The sequence below is a fragment of the Cannabis sativa genome, chromosome 6 (assembly GCF_029168945.1).
Source record: "Cannabis sativa cultivar Pink pepper isolate KNU-18-1 chromosome 6, ASM2916894v1, whole genome shotgun sequence".
NCBI lineage: Eukaryota > Viridiplantae > Streptophyta > Magnoliopsida > Rosales > Cannabaceae > Cannabis > Cannabis sativa.
The window spans coordinates 6,326,749-6,347,183 of NC_083606.1; the positions used below are offsets into that span (position 1 = coordinate 6,326,749).

The 20,435-nt window shown below is 32.5% G+C and overlaps 1 protein-coding gene across 1 annotated transcript; it reads right to left on the bottom strand.

The window, feature by feature from the left end:
- Positions 1–2,789: 2,789 nt before the first annotated feature.
- LOC115724966 (cyanidin 3-O-galactoside 2''-O-xylosyltransferase FGGT1) lies at positions 2,790–4,364 on the bottom strand. The gene has a single exon (XM_061116965.1). It carries the CDS (start codon positions 3,883–3,885, stop codon positions 2,884–2,886), a length of 1,002 nt encoding a protein of 333 aa, XP_060972948.1. The 5' UTR covers positions 3,886–4,364; the 3' UTR covers positions 2,790–2,883.
- Positions 4,365–20,435: the final 16,071 nt, after the last annotated feature.

A 20,435-nucleotide genomic window follows, 5' to 3' on the forward strand; every position in this document is an offset into this window, starting at 1 on the left:
CAACTTATATGTACATTTATGTGGCTGGTTATTTTTAGATAAGTTGTACTTATCATATATGCTAATTTCTTTCGTCGACAAATGTTAAAATGTATGAGTAGTAATTAATACCATCTAACATGTTAATATCGTTATAAGTATCAAATTCAATATAATTTAATATGATAATTTTTAGAAAATATCACTAACCAATTGCTAGAAAACACTTCTAAAAGGTACTAACCACTAGGCATTACTAGTTCCTAATACCAATCCCTTTTTTCGTAATTTATATGCGCACATGTTATTACTCATCGATTTTAATAACACTAGTGGTGCCTAGCACCTTAAATAGGTGATGCCCAACGATTGCTTAGTGATATTTCCGAAAAGTTATTTTCTTAAATTATATAAGACCTGATACATAATCACACCAATAGTATTATGACACCGAGGAGGGTAGGTACCAATTACGCTTTTTAGCAATTCTAGGATTTTTGTCACCTAAATTTTGATAAGTATCAAATTATGTCATATGAACTTTTTTGGCCTTTAAATTTTTTTGTGAATTATTGAAATTATTGAATTTAAGAAATTTTATCCAATTGCATTCAATTTTACCAATTCAGTGATTATTTATATACTAAATCATGTTCATCAAACTTTAATATCTACTAAATTATATCTTTCGAATTTTGATATGAACCAAATTATGCTCCTAAACTTTTATTTATATTAATTTTTTTTTACTAAAATTAGACAAAAATCTTTAAATCTAACAATTTCAATAGTTTAAGAGAGATTTTTAATGACTTTAAAAGTTTAAAGTACATAATTTAATACATGTTAAAATTCCAGTAACCAAAATATTAATTAGCCTATCTATAATTATCTCTACAAACTTATCGAGAGTTTGATTGATTACATTTATTGTTTTTAAACATGACGTGCGAGTGGACCACTAAATTTCACTATCTTTAATGGAGTGAGAGAGACAGAAATTAACCACTAAATGACAGAGAGAATTATTATAATTTTTTTTTTTTGGAAGTAAAAGATGCAGAACAAACCAAACCAGGACCCTCACAAAGAGGACCACAAGTCCTAAACAGCAACAGAAGAGAAATGTTGAAGAGCATCAGTGGTGCCTAGTACTCTCCTACATGTCAATATTGCTATTGGTCCAGCTAAATATCGGATCCCATATAATTTAATATAATAGCTTTTAGGGAGTATCGCTAACCAATCACAACGCGACATATCAAGAAGATACTAGGTACCACTGGTACCTCATAACAATGCTCGCAACAGAACTAATAGAACTAGAACTAGGGACCTCCCCTGACCAACAAGGAGTAGCTATAGACTCTAAAGCATACTTGGCAATACAATGAACAAGAAGGTTCACATCTCTACGCTCAAAAATAAAACTACACCCAAACACAACAGATCTGAGATTATTATAATTTATTTGAGGGAGAGAAATACTGAGATTTCAAGATAAATGCAAGAAACCTGTTTGGTGGTGGTACTTAAATACCTTTGAATGAACTTATTAAAGGGAGTGATGTTTTCCTTTACGTACCACAACCACTCCATTATTTAATCCTATATCAATACATTTACTAAGACCCAATATATACCAACATATGGAATTCGTCTAATATTGTTTTTGAGTCGACCTTTGTTTATTTTTCTTGTTTTGTGTTTTGACTATGACGTATATTAGTGGTGTTTAATATTTTTTTTTTTACGTGTTAACATTGCTATTGATACAATTAAGTATCAAGTCTTATATATTAATATAATAACTTTCAGAGAATATCTATCTATACATTTATATAATTTTGTTGTTAGAGTTAGTGACACGATGCTCTAACTTTTTAAGAAACTATCGATATATTTATATAATTTTATTGTTAGAATTGGTGACATGATGCTGTAACTTTTCAAAAAATCAATTTTCTAATTTTTTTATTGTTTCAATTTTTTATTTATTTTTCTTAATCGTTTTCTTCTATTAATTCATATTCACATTAACTCATATATAGTGCCTTTTAATTGACATATATATTATAAAGAAAAATAAATCTATCACAATATAAATTTTTGAGACGATGTATATTATGGTTGGTATGATTTGTATATGTTGCATGCTGTATGTTGTATGCTAACATCTCAAGTATAAATGAGGGGCCATAGTGGGATATGATACAGGGTAAGGTTGTTGAATGTAGAGATACTTTACCTTGAATTTGTTTGATTCGTGTATGATATTATTATGATAAAGTATGATACAATGACATTACGTTGTTGAATATAGAGATACCTTATTCTATACCAATGGTAGGGCTAAATGTGTCCAAATTATTATAGGGCCAGTATAAGTCGGGATTATGTATGTAATGGCCATGATATGATAAATAGCATGATATGGTTGTGATATGTTTATTTCATAGTATTATAGTTATTCTATGAGTATGATATAAATGTTATGATTTCTACATATGATGTTATGGTTTTGGATTATCATGAATGTATATAATATAATTATTTATGTATAGAATTATTTACATATTGTTATCATTTAAAGTATGATATTGAAATACTTAATACATTAAGAATATTAACGACCGCCATGTCAAAAAAACCGAAACCGAAACCGACCGTCAAATTCGGTGATAACGTGGAACCGAAAATTCGGTTACGGTCTGGTCGGTTTAATGGTCGGTTTCAGTTTTTCGATTTTTATGAATAATTCAAACAACAAAAAACCAAACTAAAAGGTGAAAATAAAGAAAGAGAGATAGATAAAACTTGTTTATTCCAGCAATAAATTAAATATTGTAATCAATTCATATTACAATTCTTATTTTATTGCATTACCATTACTGTTACCATTATTCATCCCAATAGAGTTTTGAGCTTGTTAATGAAGTCCTCAATATAAGAAGATTCAAAATTGTTGCGAAGAATGTTTTGGCGTAACTTGGCAAGGTTGGCCCTAACCTCTTTACCAACCTCATTGTCTTCATCCATGACAGTCTTAATCGCTTCAAAGACACTTTCTTTAGTAAACAACCCTTTTTCTTCACTTTTCTCCACTTCAATACCAGCCTTCAATGTATTCCCAAATGTCCTGGCATTATAAATTTGATCACCTATCATCGGTATGAGCACAAGCTCACATTTGGATTTGGCCCCCAATGCCTCAAATAAAGATCCCCAACCACAATGTGTGACATTGCAACCAATAGAAGGGTGGTTCAAGATTTGTGGTTGCTGAATCCAACCTCCATAAACCACTCCCCTTCCTCCAATTCGCTCTTGAAATCCATCTGGTAAAGCTTCCTCAATGGAATCAACCCCTGAAGGTGTTCTTAATACAGCCAAAAAAGGCAACCCAGAAAGCTCCAAACCCAACAACAACTCTTGGAATTGAGATTTGGTCAAGATCACCTCACTTCCTAAACAACAGTATATTACAGAGTTGGGGTTGAACTCACCTAGAAAGTCTTGCCATTTCTTTTCTAGAGGTTCACTTGGTGGGTCTGGTATAAGTGGTCCTGTAAGCAAAATAGGCTTCTTAAAATCTTTTTTAAGAAAGTTAACAAACATGCCATCAGTTTCTCTACAACCCTTGATACCTATAACATCACACTCTGCAAGGCTCATATACAAGCGGTCAAATAAATGAATGGCCTCACTATTACTACTAGGCTTGACATTTAAGTACATACGAAGCGCTCGAGCCTCATGAAAATGGAGGTGAATTGATGAATCTGGATAGCCCGGGAGAGGTTTCATCAAGTCAGTCTCAGTAATTTTTGATTCTCTAAGATTGTGGAGAGCCGCAGGGGACACACTGTGAGCTGTTGCAGCAGGATTCACCACTGAGTAATGCATCGATTTTATGCCCAAGGGGCGAGCCAAGTTGGGAACCCAATAAGCAAAATTTTAAAGGATGAAATGGGGTTTAAGTTTTCGTAGAAGAAATTCGATTTGGTCTTGTGTTTTGTCCATGGCAATGTTGATGAGATGTTTTATGGAAGAAGGAACATCATGAGTGGTCTCAGCCCCAGAAGGGAGACCTTCCACGTGTGGGAAGGTGATTGGATAGAAAGTTATGAGATTTGGAAAGCGATTCAAATGTTCCACTTTGGATTTGGTTATGGGTGGGATTATGAAAGAGATTGTGTGACCTTTTTCGGCTAGTTTGTTGGAAAGGTGGATGAATGGGGTGATATGGCCAAAACCAAACCAAGGATACATTGCTATGTGTAGAGTAGATCCATATGACTTCTCCATACTTATTCTGCCTATATATGGATATTAAGCTGGAAAAAAAAAAATGAGACTCAAAATACCTAAGGAAGAAGATATATATATATATATATATATATATATTGAGATGTAATTTTGATGAGCTATATTTTTATCTTCTTCCCACATATGAGAATTTCTCCAAAATTACTTATTTATTTTTAAGACACGTGATGTAGTGAATCATTAATAAATTTAAAATTTCATTGTAATATAATGATTATATTATATAGTATGCTATTTATAGCCTGTAATTTGTTATTTTGTTGAGGTTATAATTTGTTGTTGAAATTTAAGTGCTTCTACTTAATTAGGATAGGATTAGGTATAATAATAAAGAGAAATGTTAAGGGATATTAGTGGTACAGACAATATTTATTAATATTGGTATAATTAAGTATTAAATTTCACCTAATTTAATTTAATAATTATTATAAACTAATGGTAAGACGTGGTAATAGTAGGTGCTTATAAAATATTTTTATAAGAACTCTTTCATAATACACATGTCATCTTGATATTTTTTTGTTGGAGCCATTTGGTTGTATGCATGACATTACATATAAACTTGTATTTGTTCCTAAATTGGTTTTGGAAGAAGACAAAAAGTTATCTACCAACTTATTATACATAAATATGTATAAGTACATATATGATCTACATTATTGAGTTTTCTACGTAATATACTTAACTACAACCTTCATGTACCATTTTTTTTTTTTACTAATTAGTAATTTCACTACTAACCTCTCTTTTTTTCTTTTGATAACTGTTACCTCCGAAGGAGCAACACAACAACAGTAATAATTAAAACAAAATTAAAACAAAACGAGAAACTAAAAAAGAAAACTAACCTCTCTTAATTTGAGAAGAAAGAGTCAAAAGAACGACATAATGTCAAATATAACTAAAAGTAATAATTTATTATTGATACATTTTAACGTTAAGTTTTACTTAAATAATATAAAAAAAATTATTAATTAATTATAAAGGGTTACATTATTGTGTGTAAAGATGGTGCATGTGGTTTGGGTGTGTAATTAAGTATTGTATGGGTGTATAATGAATAGATGTTGTAAGAAGAAATTAAGTATTGTATGGATGTATAATGAATACACGTCTGACACATATTTTTGGATCTTGTATGAAAAAATTAAGTAGTGTATGGTGTATACCTCTCACACATAATATTTTTGGATCTTGTAAGAAGAAGTTAAGTATATTGTATGGTGTATAAAGAATACACGTTTGACACATACATATTTGTGGCTTTTTCAAAATATGAGTGGCGTCGCGCCCAATTATTGTTTCAGATTTTATTATAAGGGAAGAAAATCAAGATTCTTTAATTATAATTTTATTGTAAAATAATAAGAGATTGATTAAAAATATGTTATAACATATATATATATACTATATATTTCATATATATATAAAAGGTAGAAGAAGAAAATACAACACATGTAATATAATATATGTATATGGAATATATATAACAAGAGAATAATATATATGTATATACTCACTTACAATCTTAAGTGTAGATTAGTGGGGATCACCATGACTTGAATAAGGTATTACACATTTATCCAAAAACTTATTTCTCCCTATCTCTAAGCACTAAAGGAACTCTCTAAGAAATAGTTTTAGGAATTATCAAGTCTTTTAGGTTTTCTAACAAAGTGCTTTCTTTGATCTTATTCAAATGGGCACCAAAAACCTCCTTTTATAATCTTTATGTGATGATCACACTTAGAATTCAAATACACACACTACAACATTGTACATCTTTAGCGGCGGACCACTCCGCCGCTAATAACCCCACTCTTGGCCGCTATAGGGTATTAGCGGCGGAGGTCGGCTGCTATTGGTCCGCCGCTAATACTTGGCCGCTATTAATAGTATTAGCGGCCAAAAAAGGGGTCTGCCGCTAATACTATTAATAGCGGCGGAGTATTAGCGGCGGGACCCTGCCGCTAATGCTCTTTGTCAGTTTCGTGTTTCGAGATTGACAAAGAGCATTAGCGGTGGGACCCGCCGCTAATGCTCCGCCGCTACTACCCATCAAAATAAAAAAAAATATATTTAATAAATATTTATAAATAATTATTTATATATTAATCTTATATATAAATATTTAATAAATAAAATTTCAATTAATATAATTATAATAATTCAATAAAATTTATTAATAATTTAAAAATGTCTCAAAAGTAAATAACTTTAACATATTAATCATAATGCAATATTGTCTCAAAATTAAATTAAATTATTAAAAAATATAAATAAATTATTCATTAACATCTTCATTAAGGTCTCTAATTATAAAGTCTTGATCCAGATTATTATCGTTACGAGTCCCCGAAGCCCGTGGCGGAGAAGGCACATATGGTTGGTCTGATGATAAACCCAGTGTTAAATTACTGAGCTCAGCTTGGTTAAAAATGGGAGTTGAAAAAAATTGGTTCTCCTGCGATGAACTCCCAAATAATCTAAAATCAGCAAAATTTGAGCCGAGCGGAGAAGACTCTGATGGTATTCGGTATAAGAACTGATTTTTCAATGGCGGACCAGACTGTTGTTGCTGCTGAGGAAAAAATTGGGGTTGCTGCTGCAAAAAATTTTCAAATTGCTGTTGTGACAAATTTTGGAATTGTTGTTGCGAAGATGGCTGTTGTGGCTGAGAAGGTTGTTGTTGATGTTGTGGAGGAGCGGCATAACTCTGAGAAGGCGAACCACCAGGTGACTGCGACTGACTTATACGTTTGAATAAAGTTCTCAAATCGTGGGTTAAATAAATGAGCACGTTGTTCAGGCGTCAAATTACCCCCCAAGTGGCACGCATAGTTGAAAATATTTCTGCCACAGTGCTCATCATTTCAGTAGTTGGTGGGGGAGGCATCGTCGATTGACTTTGAGGGATTGACTTCTTTCCTCTGCCCTTGAGCCTTTTACCCACGCCTCTTTGATAGTCAGATCTTTCGCCTAGAACTGTTTCCAAAACGTCAAACTGATAACCAGTATCAGATTCAGTTCCAGATGTATCGCTTTGGGATTGCCGTTCAAGTCTTTTCCTATCAAGCTCCTTCAACAGTTCCTCCTATTTAAATAAAAATTATTAGAATATATAATTAATATAAAATATAAATTTTAATAATAAATCATTTTATTCACTTACATAATCTTTTGTTGCAGCTTCATTAACGAAAGTGCCAGACGGCTTTTTCACATGAATCTCCTTCCATGCTTCAACTACATGCTCTCCAGGAGGACCCCCCTATACGAACATAAACAATTAAGTTAATTTATTATAAGGGAAAAACATTATTAACAATTAAAAAATTAATATATACCATTCCGTGACGTATGGAAGCCAACGATTTTGTGCCTTGCGTTGTTGGATATTTCATTAGTTGCTGATTCGATTTATTTTTACTTGAGCGATTCAAAAATGCCTCGCTAACAAACAATTCGCAAACCGGTTTCCAAGTCTCGGTATTCAAGTAGTCAGGAGGGAATTTGAGAACTGTCTCCCAATCTTCTGGTTTTTTGTAATGTTGTTTAAAACGCTTGTGTCTGAGTGTCTTTCGCTCACTATACCTCTCCGCCATCGCCGAATATAAAGTCCCCATAAGTAGTTCTCGGTGGGGATTCCCATCGATATCAAAATAGTACTAAGTAATAAAATAATTTAAAATTTTATTAATTTACAAATAAGGATATAAAATAATTACAACCATGAATAATTAAAAACCACTCACTCTTATTCGATTGAGCACTTGATCCTTATATTGTTGGGGTACATCAGAAAAATTTAGATGACCACCTGGGCACAACATGCTTACTTGCTGGCCAATAAATCGAACATAATTGCTTGCTTCAGTGCCAACAACTTTGCCAGTTTCAAGATCCACCTCCACCGTTAAGGGCTTACCAGCGTCTCTCCTTTTTTTTTTCAAGGTTAGTGTTTGCTGCAAGCCCACGACCCTTTCTGACCGGAGGTGGAACTTTATTTATTCGAGAGAAAACTAATTTTATTAGTAAATTGAACATTCACAAATCCGTGGTGTTGTTGATGGCTGAATGACAAGTAAACACAGGAGTTAGGGTATAACAATTATCGTTGGATCGAAATCCTTGCAAAATACATTGATTATCATCATTAAGTACATAACAAGGATCACTGTCAAATGAGACAGTATACCCTTGGTCACAAATTTGACTAATGCTAAGTAAATTAGCCCTTAGTCCTTCAACTAACATTACATTTTTCAATCTAGGTAACCCTTCAAAATTGAGAGTTCCCATACCAATGACTTTTCCAGCTAAGCCATTGCCAAAAGTGAGTTCTCCACATTGCATAGGCCGAATGTTAGTCAAAAAGTCATTGTCACCTGTCATATGTCTAGAGCAACCACTGTCAAAATACAACATTTGAGATGCAACACTTTTATTAGAAAAACCAGCTAGACAATTTTTCTTAACCCATATTTGTTTCAAACATTTATGTTTCTTTTGAGTTTTTTCCAAATTACCAAAATAATTTGTTTTAAACATATTTTTCAACGTGAAACATTTACGTCTGATATGTCCTTTTCTACCACAAAAATGACAAGGAGGAACAAATCTTCTTACCTGAGATCTTACTCTTTTTTTAAATCCTGGAGATTTTGCGGCAGCAGAAACTGCTTCTGCTACGACAGGTTGTGAAACTGTTACAGCAGACTTCACATTTTTAGCATCAGGAAGATTTGTTGGAACACTAGATTTTACAAATTTCGTGATTCCAGAACTTTCCATACCATTTGATCCAACGCCAGCAAAACCTCTTTGACCTGCATTCTGAGCTTTTTCAAAAATAGAAGATCCAGGGTTAAGCATTTGAACATTTTTCTTAAAATTTTCAAGTTCCTTCTTTAAGAGAATGATTTTTTCATCTTTAACACAAAAATCTGTCTCATAATCTTTTATTTTTAATTCAAACATTTCAATTTGATGAGACAGTTTTTTATTCAGTTTAATCAACTCTCTATTTTCAGTAGTAACCTGAATCCATTTTTCATACTTGACTTTGTATGATTCAGCAAGAGACTCTTCACAGATCTCAGAATCATCAGAATCTGATTCTTCCTGTTTAGTGGTATTATTCAAACATACCAATCTAGCTTTCACCTGTGCATCACACAACATATTAGTCATAACAGAAGTTAGAGCAACATTCTCAGAATTATCTTCATCACTCTCAGTCTCATCATCACTCCAAGTGACATTGAAACTTTTCTTATTCTTTTTCAAAGTGTTTGCACACTCAGATTGAATATGCCCAAAACCTTCACATTTCCTGCACTGAATTCCCTTTCTGTTAGAAACATATGGTTTAATAGGAGTATTACCTTTTGAAAATTTTGAGATATTCTTTTTATTACCCATCTTTTTCATATATTTCTGAAAATTCTTTGTTAAAAAGCAATTTTATCATCACATTCACTATCAGAATTTTCATTATCAGCAACTTTTAAAGCAATACTTTTACCTTTATCAACAATGGATTTGGGTTTGTCCTTTTGTTTAATTTGTTGGTTTAATTCAAAAGTACGCAAGGAACCCATTAATTCTTCTACCTTCATTGTGCTAAAATCTTTAGCTTCCTCCATTGCCAAAAGCTTAGTATCGAACCTCTCTGGGAGAACTCTAACAATTTTTCTCACAAGAACAGAATCATCAAGTTTTTCACCAAGAGCAAAATATTCATTAGCAATATCAGATAATTTTTCATAGAATTCAGTTAAGGTTTCATTGTCTGACATCCTAAGCTCATCAAATTTACTTTGAAGCATAATAAATCTAGAGCGCTTAACATCACAAGTTCCCTCAAACTGAGTTTGAAGGATCTCCCAAGCTTCCTTGGCATAGACACAAGATGATATGAGTTTAATATAACCTTCACCTACACCATTAAATATAGCATGCAAAGTTTTGCTATTGTAGGCAGAAAGTTTATCATCTTCAACAGACCATTCCAGTTTAGATTTTATAATAGAATTACCTGAGGAATCTGTCTCAACTGGAAGAGACCAACCTGATAGAACCATCCTCCAAGCTCTCTCATCTTGAGATTTGATGAAGGCCTTCATTCTAACTTTCCAATAAGGATAGTTAGAATCATTAAGCAATGGTGGTCTAGAAATCGAACTTCCTTCTGCAAAAAATGACATTTGAACACAAAAATGTTATAGGACCAAACTAAGAGTTTAGTGTCCCGCTCTGATACCAATTGAAAAACCGAGTTTTTGTAAATGTCAAATATATATACGAAAATATAAAACTGTATACGTCTGCAGAAGCAGAAAGTAATTCTCTCGTTATCGAAACCGAGTTTGCGGTGACAAAAACGAACGAGCGAGAATATAAAAATATTTGCAGAAAAATAAATAACTTGACACAAGAGATTTATACGTGGTATCAGTGTTCTCCCGAACACTCCTAGTCCACGGGGCCACGCCCAGAGAATGAAATCAATTAATAAAGTATCAAAATTACAAAGACAATTGACTTAAACAAGTTTAGACTCCCTCTAAAGTATTGCCGCAATCCTTTGTAATCCACTTTATGAATCTGACTTCTTGAAACACCTTCAAGCCCGAACTCCCTTCGTCTTTGAAGTGTGAGTGCTTACTTCTTCCCGAAGTAAGGCTTCAACAAGTTTTCTCCCGAAGACCAAAGTGCTTACTTCCTCCCGAAGTAAGGCTTCATCAAGTCTTCTCTCGAAGACCAATCTCTTGTTCAATCAAGTCGTTCTTCACAAACTCTTGGACAGAGTAAGAACATAAATAAACTACTAGAACCTAGATGAACAACTAGGCTCTCACAAAACAAAGAAACTCTCTTCTCTCAAATAAGATAAGTGAAAAAAATGAATAATGGAAGAGTTGATTCGAATGGCTGCTCTCTAGGCTCTATTTATAGAACATAGAAAGCCTAGATATAGTTATAAGATCGAATCTACACCTGTACAAAAACTTTCCTAAGAAAACACGATCTGCAGCATCAGATTCGGATGTTGACGCAGCAGATCAGACCAGAAACAGGAAACTTACTATAAACCGGTCCGATCCTCTATTAATTCTTGATTCCTGCCAAAAACAGATTAGATATTCTGATTGTGTTAAGATACAATCGAATTCAATAAGGAAAATGAAATAATCAAAGTTTCCTTAAAAAAGACAACTTTCCATAAGAGAATTTCTTCTCTTACAAGAAGTTTCCAAACAAAGGAAAGTCCAGCTGAAAAGTGCAACTTTCCTAAGAAAGAAAAGAGCAACTAAAACCAAAAACACAAGGTAAAAATTCGGGTATGTAAGCAAAAAAATCTTACCATAAATGAAAAAATATTTTGTCAACTAACTTGCCAAAAAAGGACTTTACAGATACATTGACTTTAGGCTTATCTGGTGAAGTCCAGGCCATGAGGCGCCTTATGTATGTTGATGTGGATGCCACCTCACGATACTGGTTGTAAAAACCGTGTCCTATCTTCATTTGTAATTAATGACGTATTAATTACCTGATTGGCAATTAATTTGTTTTCTTATTTAGGAAGATATGATCTTTGTTCAAGATTCTGGGAAGATAATTTCTGATTGTGTGTGATTTGATAGGAAACGGGTAACTACACGGGACTTATGGATATATGTTGCGGGCTTCTTCTGACTATGCGGGTATATGTCTTCCGAATGTTGACCATGCTGAATGGGGACTCGCCTGGACAAGTTGACCGTTATTTACCCAAAAAGAACTGATGGCTTATGGATCTAGCCTAGTGATATTTCTTGGGCCCACTATTGGGCTTTGATTATTTGGACTGTGTTTGCTATTTAGATTCCACGTGTCCTCTGCCAAAAACATGGATAATATTTACCCCCAATCTTTCAAAACGATATGGGTTGCAGAGGCTTGCTTTAGACTATATGGATGGACAAGTGGAGGCTAAAGGTGAAGCCTTTAAAAATTCCATATATTTTCTGTTAATTGAAGAAAACTTTACATTTTTTGAATTTAAGGCCATATGTGGCGCTGCATCATTGGTTTGTGGAGTACCTGTTCGTTGAGGAGGCGCTTGAAGCAAAATAAATAAATTGTCATCTATTTATTTCTGTGCAAGTCTTAAGGAGAATATCTTCATGCGAAGAGTAAATCTAGACCATCGATTCGAGCTTCATGCAGATTTCAACTCCCAAGTATAAATACTTCGTAACGCCGCTATTTACCATTTTTACCCAAATGTCAAATTTCTCTAGAGTTTATAGAGAAGATATTGATTACGAATTGAGCAATTTTGGAGTATGATATTGAATATAGAATTCAATCTTGTACTTCGAATTAGGGCTCGAGAGTATCCCAACGCACCATCCCTAGTGGTTAGCTGCACGTCTCTGAGGCAGCCGTTAGCATTGGATCTTAACTCTGAAATAGATTCTTTAATCGATCAAGCTTGTGCTATTTAGGAAAGACTTGATCGTCTCAAGCGTCCATCTGTAGAAGAACTCAGTTTGACATCATCATTCGACATCAATATTTTCTCTCTGAAGCCGAACTTCTTTGCAAGTCTAGAATCTTCACTCAATTCTTCAACGAGTGATTTCTCTCTCTCTCTCTCTCTCTCTCTCTCTCTCTCTCTCTCTCTCTCTCTCTCTCTTTCGCTCTCTCTCTCTCTCTCTCTCTCTCTCTCTCTCTCTCTCTCACACACACACATTAGTATCTGTTTCTACAACATCATGTGCTTTATTTGTCATTTAATGATTAGAAATTAGGCCTATGACTAGATTCTGGTAGAAGTAGGACATTATGGGTACAATATTAAACATGTTTTGCATCTAGTTAAATTTAGATTTATCATTTTCTTTGTCTGGGAAAAATTCGCCTTGCAGTAGAAATGTTGGCAAAGTTTTTATTCCTCTGTCTGGAACTCTTATGGTTCAGGATGATGTTTTTATCTTCCTTTTATTTGACTCTCATTGTTCCCAATCTAATTGTCAAGAGTGATTACTCCATGATATATTTTTATTCTAGATGTAAGATTCCTAGGGGACCTCTCCAAACAGTCATAGGGGAGGATTCTCTTAAATCCATGCTATTTTCTTTAGTATGGGTAATTAACTGCTTAGTATTTTCTTTTTGATTCCTTTCAAAGCTTGTCATGCCTTAAGAAGATAATTATGAGGAGGTGGCAGTTGATGAGGAAGACATTGTTGGGAAGGAGGCCGCTGCACCAAAACTTGTATTGAATTCTTCTCTGTGGGAGATGGATCAGTACCAGAACAAGTTCCATAATTATTACAACCTCCAAAAATACGAGACCAAAAGGGGCCTCCAAAGTGTTCCAGAATTATTCTGGAGTAGGCTCTCTGTTCACGGAGAGATGCCTAGTAAGTGCGTCGAAGGAGGCTTTAACATTTGGAGTTGGGGTCGCGTAGAGATGGGGAGCACATCTTTCACTAAGAAGCTACTTTGCAAAATTCTGCGTTGTGGCTGAAGTGGCACTATTTCAATTCATCCCACAAGTTTATCGTCTGCTTGTCAGATGGTATGTCTTGTGCAAACAACAAAAGGTAGATGTTCCAACCCCGGAAGAGATCTTGTACTTCTACAAGATCAAGCCCCAAAATTTTCCGAACCATAAATAGAAGATCGATTTCTATAGGTTGGATAGGTATTCCAAGTCCCTGGTTTGTCCCGTTAGTACTGTGAAGCTTTCTTACGACATCCAGGACTAGTGTTTCTACACTTCTGGCTTCCCATTAAAGAGATTTCCAACTCTCACTCTCGATTTCAACATAGTGTTAGAATTTAAGATAAGATGATTGAGATTCCATCTCAAAATCAATTGACAATGGGAGAATTAGCTCATTCCTTTTATATATTCTATTATCTTTCCACACAATATGAGACTATCTAACACGTAACGAGTAAGTATAACTATTTACTCATCTCTTTCCTTGTTTCTTTTCTTTTTTTTTTTTTTTTTAATTCGAGGAACTTAATTAACCAAGTTGGTCTTGATGTACTTTTTTTGGTTTTGGGTCATGTTGAAATCATCCAAGAGTTTCTTAAGCACTCTTCGGATTCGAGTGAGCTATGCGAAGATAAGCAAAACCAAAATATTATCCTCCATGGTTGCTGCGGCTAATGGGAGGGACAAAGCAGTGAGTTATATTTTAAGAAATACTGAGCTATTGAAATGCTTATTAACCAGAAAGATTGCACTCTGACTTGGGATTTGAATCACAATAGTAACACGCCACTAGAATATGTTGCTTTGAACCCTCATAAATGGTGCACAACATCAACGCCTCACCCCTCGTTTCGTCAGCTATATTAATCATATAAACACTTAGAAGCATCTTATTATTATTATTATTATTATATTATATTATTTGGCAGTGCATGTGGGGCGGACTCATGTAACGGGACAGTCGCCTAGATAAAAAAATTTGGACAAAAAAATGTAAATGCAATTTAGTTAATCACGATATATATATGTAATAAAAAATAATATTTATAAATATAATATTAAATTTAGTACTCTGTAATGGTTAAATTAGTAGCAAAATATGTTGAATTTTATAGTAACTGGTTACTAATAACATTTGGGTCATTTTTGTAAACTTGAGCGTTTTGACAATGTTGTGTTCGCTTCTATTAACTCCTATAATACCCAAATCATTCATTTAAGCCTAGCTATATTGAGAGCTGATAACATCCATGGTGCGTTATACTTGTTTAGATTTCAAAATATGTGATTCTAAATACTATATAAATACATATATTAGATGCTCATTTATTTACTAATTTTTATCTAGAAAAATATTGCTACAAACTTCATAAGCTTGATTGTTTTCAAAGCAATTCCCTTTGCTTATAGATTGGGGAAATAAGAGATTGTTTGCTTGTGTTTTTCAATCTTTAAAATTGCATAGAAAATAATTTTTTGTTATTTTAACAATTTAATACGATTTGTCTAATGCTTCATAATAACTATTTTATAATTTTTTTACTAAAAATATATTAATATTCTACACCTTACCACGACATGAATCAGCTCACCTCGGACCCGACCCCGACCCAGGGATCGGACCCCAGACTCAGACTCCAGGCCCAGACCCCAAACCCCAAACCCGGACCCAAAGAATGGAGCTCGGACCTCGGGCCCTAGGCCCGACACTTGGACCGTGACTCCAAGCCAGGACTCGGAATCGGACTCGACCCCAGACCCATACCCAGGTATGTGAGAAAATATAAATGTCTATTCTATATAAAATGTGGCTACATAACAGAATTCTTAGTTTATGAGAAATTATTGGGTGACATTATTAGATGTTGCCACGTGAAGGGTCAGCATTCATGTAGTTAGTTAAACCTAAATATAATTAATCTACTGTTGCAATTAATAATAAATATTTTTTTATTAAAAATTATTTTCAAATTTTGATATTTAGAATTAGTTAAATTTTAAATATTATTTTAAATTAAATTTGAATATTTTGCAAAGATAAATTTAGGACGAATAATAATTTTTTTTTAATTACTATTACAAAATATAATAGCAATTTTTATTTTTATTTAAATCACTATTATGCTTTCAAATTTCAATGATTAATTATCACTACATTGAATATTATTAATTTCAAAATTATGATATTAAAAAAAACTAAAAACTAAAATAAAATTAACATACTAATATATATATAAATATATATATGTTATACCAAAAAAAAAAAAATTGTTTTTGAAAATAGAATAAACAACATTTTAATTTTGGCTGTTTTTTTTTTATCTTTTTCTTATCTTTATTTTTGGAAAATTGTTTTAAAAATTTTGGTGAAACACACCATTAATTTTTAAAAACTAAAAATAATTTTTAAATTATGAAGCCAAATAATCCCAAAATATTAGATAAAAGTGTAAAGCAATATATTGTTAAAACTTTGGTAATCCTTACTAGCTTTTCACTCGCAAGGTGACGAGAGTAATTCATTAAGATAGTTCTTAATATTATTTTTGTTCTTTATTTTCTTGTTACTTTGAGTTGTAGTATACTATCTTCATTTCCTACTTTTCTTATTTACTATTATTTTAAGTATTTGTATTATTATTTACACTCAATATGTTGGTACTTGTAATTTTATGTTATATATTGAGCTGGGATTGTTAATTTCATTCCATTGATATGTCTGACATTCTGTATTGTATTACAATAGAGTTGTAATATCTTGATTTTCTTCCATTATAATAAAATCTCTAACAGAAACTACTTGGTTTATGAGCCGTATCAGGCCTATCTTATAAAATTATCGGCACATCACAACCCAATACTACACGACACGATCCATATTTTTTTATAATTCGGCACAACATGGCTCGTATTTTAGAAAGCCAGTAATATGTATGTGTCAAACGTGGATTCATTATACACCATACAATATACTTATCTTCTTCTTACAAGATCCAAAAATATGTGTGAGAGGTGTATTCATTATACACCATACAATACTTAATTTCTTCATATAAGATCCAAAAATATCTCACACGTGTATTCGTTATACATCCATAGAATACTTAATTTCACCCACACCACACCATACCACCTTCTTTCCACACTTATTAAGAGATGTGAGGTTAAGAGCTTTGAGTTTTTTTTTTTTAATAGTAAATTTTATTGAAAGAAAACTACACTAAACTAATGACCACAAAGGGGGCCACTTCCCTTAACACCCTTACAATTAGCAAATGATACTCTAGCCCAAGAAGCTAAGGCATCAGCAACCGATTTTTAGCTCTAGGAATATGAGCTACAACATCTTTTTGAAACTCCTTACACAGCTTAAGACACTGAGAAAATAAAGGAAAAACACTCCAACTAAGAGGTACTGCACTAGCCTGGAATGCAAGCATAGCAGCCATAGGGTCCGTTTCGATTTTAACCTTTCTTACTCCCGAATCTCTAGTCAGTAGTCCCGTGATTCGTAAGGGGAAATACCGGGTAAGTTGTGCAATCCCACACCGCCTGGGGAAGGTCAAGTGGGATGTCTGAGACTGTGTAGGTATGGGACTACACAGTTAAAGAGGGCTTAAATGGATTGATTGGTACTACTTATATCAACAGGGTGCATCTTGTTTTTCGGTAGCCTATCTCGAAAGAACTCCACAGTTAAGCGTGCTTGACCTGGGGCAATTTCAGGATGGGTGACGTCTTCGGAAGCTTTCCCAGGAAGCGTGTGAGTGAGGATAAAGCACGCTGGAAACACTCGTGTTGCTCTGTAGGGTCAGCCGTCAATCCAGGAAGCAGCCAGAGTGGCGTACTCGTGTATAAGAGCCATTCATTCCGTGGGTGTAAGGACCCAATGAAGGCTTGAAGCGGGGACGTTACACCTTCAAGCACACTATAAATTTTGCCAAAATTCACTGCAACAATCAAATCATCAAACCGTGTGTCATTCAAGAAAATTGCAACAAACCCCGCCTCTTCTTGAACTACAGAAGCATCCACCCTGCAGCACCAGGATTCATCATTCTCCTGCTGTGTGTATTCCTCCGTACCCGTGACAGTTGAGTCCTCACTACAAAAAATCTTACTTTTAGTCACAACAAAATTTGTGACTAAAAGTGAAAAAAATTGTGACAAATTATAAATTATGATTTCTATGTTGTGACTAAAAGATCCGTGGCTAGAAGTATTAGTCACAAAAATTGCAATTTATTGTGACTAAATGTATTTTTAGTCACAATACTTGTTGTGACTAAAACTAAATTAGTGACAGCTTGTAACTAAACACTATGTTTTAGTCACAATTAACATTTTTTTGTGACTAAAAGTCACATTTAGTCACAAAAAAAATTATGTTGTAACTAAAAAGTTGTCACTAAAAGTAACAGTTATTTTATAGTGCCTCCTGATAAAACCAGTATCGAATCAACTTAAATTCTTCGAATCTTCTAATGCAGTCCGTATAGATGTCCTCCAAAACACACACTTTCTCTTTGTAGATCATGTCGTTTCTCCACTTCCAGATCGTATCACAAACACAAGCTGCAAAATGGCCAAATCATCATATGTAATCTCAGTCCACTATGTGCTTAATTTTTTTAATGCTAGACCAGTTTAAGCTATCAATTCTAATTCCCCAAGAACTTTTGAACCATATGTCACCAACAACAAGGCATTTGCAAAAAAGATGGAGGGTAGATTCCGCCTCCATGTTGCAGAAATTGCACTGAATTTGGTCATAAGTACCAAAGCCAAGCCGACTCTTAGTCGGGAGTATGCCTGATATAATCTTCTAGCATAGAAGTTGGATTCAAGGGTGAATCTTCATTTTCTAAAATTTGTCCCATATTTTCTTGCATGGCTCCTTAAATTTATTTTGTTGGCTTATCCAATAAGCACTTTCCACAGAAAAAACTCCAGACTTAGTTGCCTTCCAAAACAATAAGAGCTTTGAGGTTAGTAGTGAAATTACTAAAGTAAGAAAAACAAAAAATGGTACATGAAGGTTGTAGATCATATGTACTTAACTCATATAAATATATATTTGTGTATAATAAGTTGGCTAATTAGGATTTTTACTCCCTAAATTTTAATATATGTCAAATCATGCCTCCTGAACTTTTCTGGCCGTTAAAAATATCCCTTAAACTATTGAGATTATTAGATTTGAGGACTTTTGTTTAATTTCATTTAATTTTACTATTTCAGTGATTGTTTATGTACTAAATTATGCTCCTTAGACTTTGATATCTACCAAATCATGCTCCTCGAACTATGATATATACTAGATCATGTTCCCTGAACTTTCATCCATGTTAGACTTTTTTACTAAAATTAGACAAAAGTCTTTAAATCCAACAATCTCAATAGTTTAAGCAGTATTTTTAACGACCTTAAAGATTTAGAGAGCATGATTTGGTACATGTCAAAGTTCGGGAGATAAAATTCCTAATTAACCTAATAAGTTGGTATATAACTTTTTGTCTTCTTCCAAAACCAATTTAGGAACAAATACAAGTTTATATGTAACGTTTGCATACAATCAAATGCCTCCAACAAAAAGATATCAATATAAATTGTATATAATTAGTGCATCCAGATATATATACTCACAAAATAATTACTACTTTTATAAGGACAGTTGTTTTTATTATCAAAATATAATTTTTAATTAAAAAAAAAGCAGTGATTATGTTGGTCTAACTTTTTATTATGAATGTTGTTCTTATAGAATTATAATTACTACTTGTGCTTAGCATCATCTAGAAGAGAGTGATGCCTTACGATTAGCTACCAATATTTTATAATAATAATTAAATTAAATTATATAAAGATACTTTTCATTTATATAAGTAAATACATAATATTACAAAAAATATATATATATATAATTATATAATTTTATACAATTTTATGAATATTTACAAATAAATATATATATATATATGTTTACGATTTTAACTTGTTGATTTTTTCAATTAATTTTCTAAGAAAAAGTAAACGCATAAAGCTAAATATGTAATATAAAAGTTAATATTTATATTTTGATATATTATTAAAATAATATGTTTATTAAAATTTATAGGAAATTAAAAAAAGAAGAATATACAAAATATTTACAATTTTTGTTTATATTTTATAAATAATGTATGTATATGTTTATTATATATATTGAATTAGTATTATTAATGTTTATAATGCTATTATTAATCTAGTATGTTTATTATGATAATAAAATGTAACACTTATGCTTATTAGTTACTAAAAAATGTGTTTAAAAAAAATAAACGAACTTTTAATTAAATGTGACCTTATGTACAAATACTATGTTTATATTATTATTGATAATATTTATTAATTATTAATCTAATATATTTGTTATGATAATGTTTGTGATGATATGTTTTTTTTTTGACCAAATTTGTGATGATATGTTAATATAACGTGTTTATTAAAATTTATAAATAAAACATACATGTTTATTATTTATTTTTTATGAATATTTATATATTTATTATTTATTTTTACCATATATAATTTGTATATAAAATCAAGAATATATTTCTCATAGTTAATAAAATGTATAATA

What these genes read in the sequence shown, in the direction of transcription:
- LOC115724966 (XM_061116965.1), bottom strand. Translation starts at nt 3,885, where the DNA reads ATGCATTACTCAGTGGTGAATCCTGCTGCAACAGCTCACAGTGTGTCC.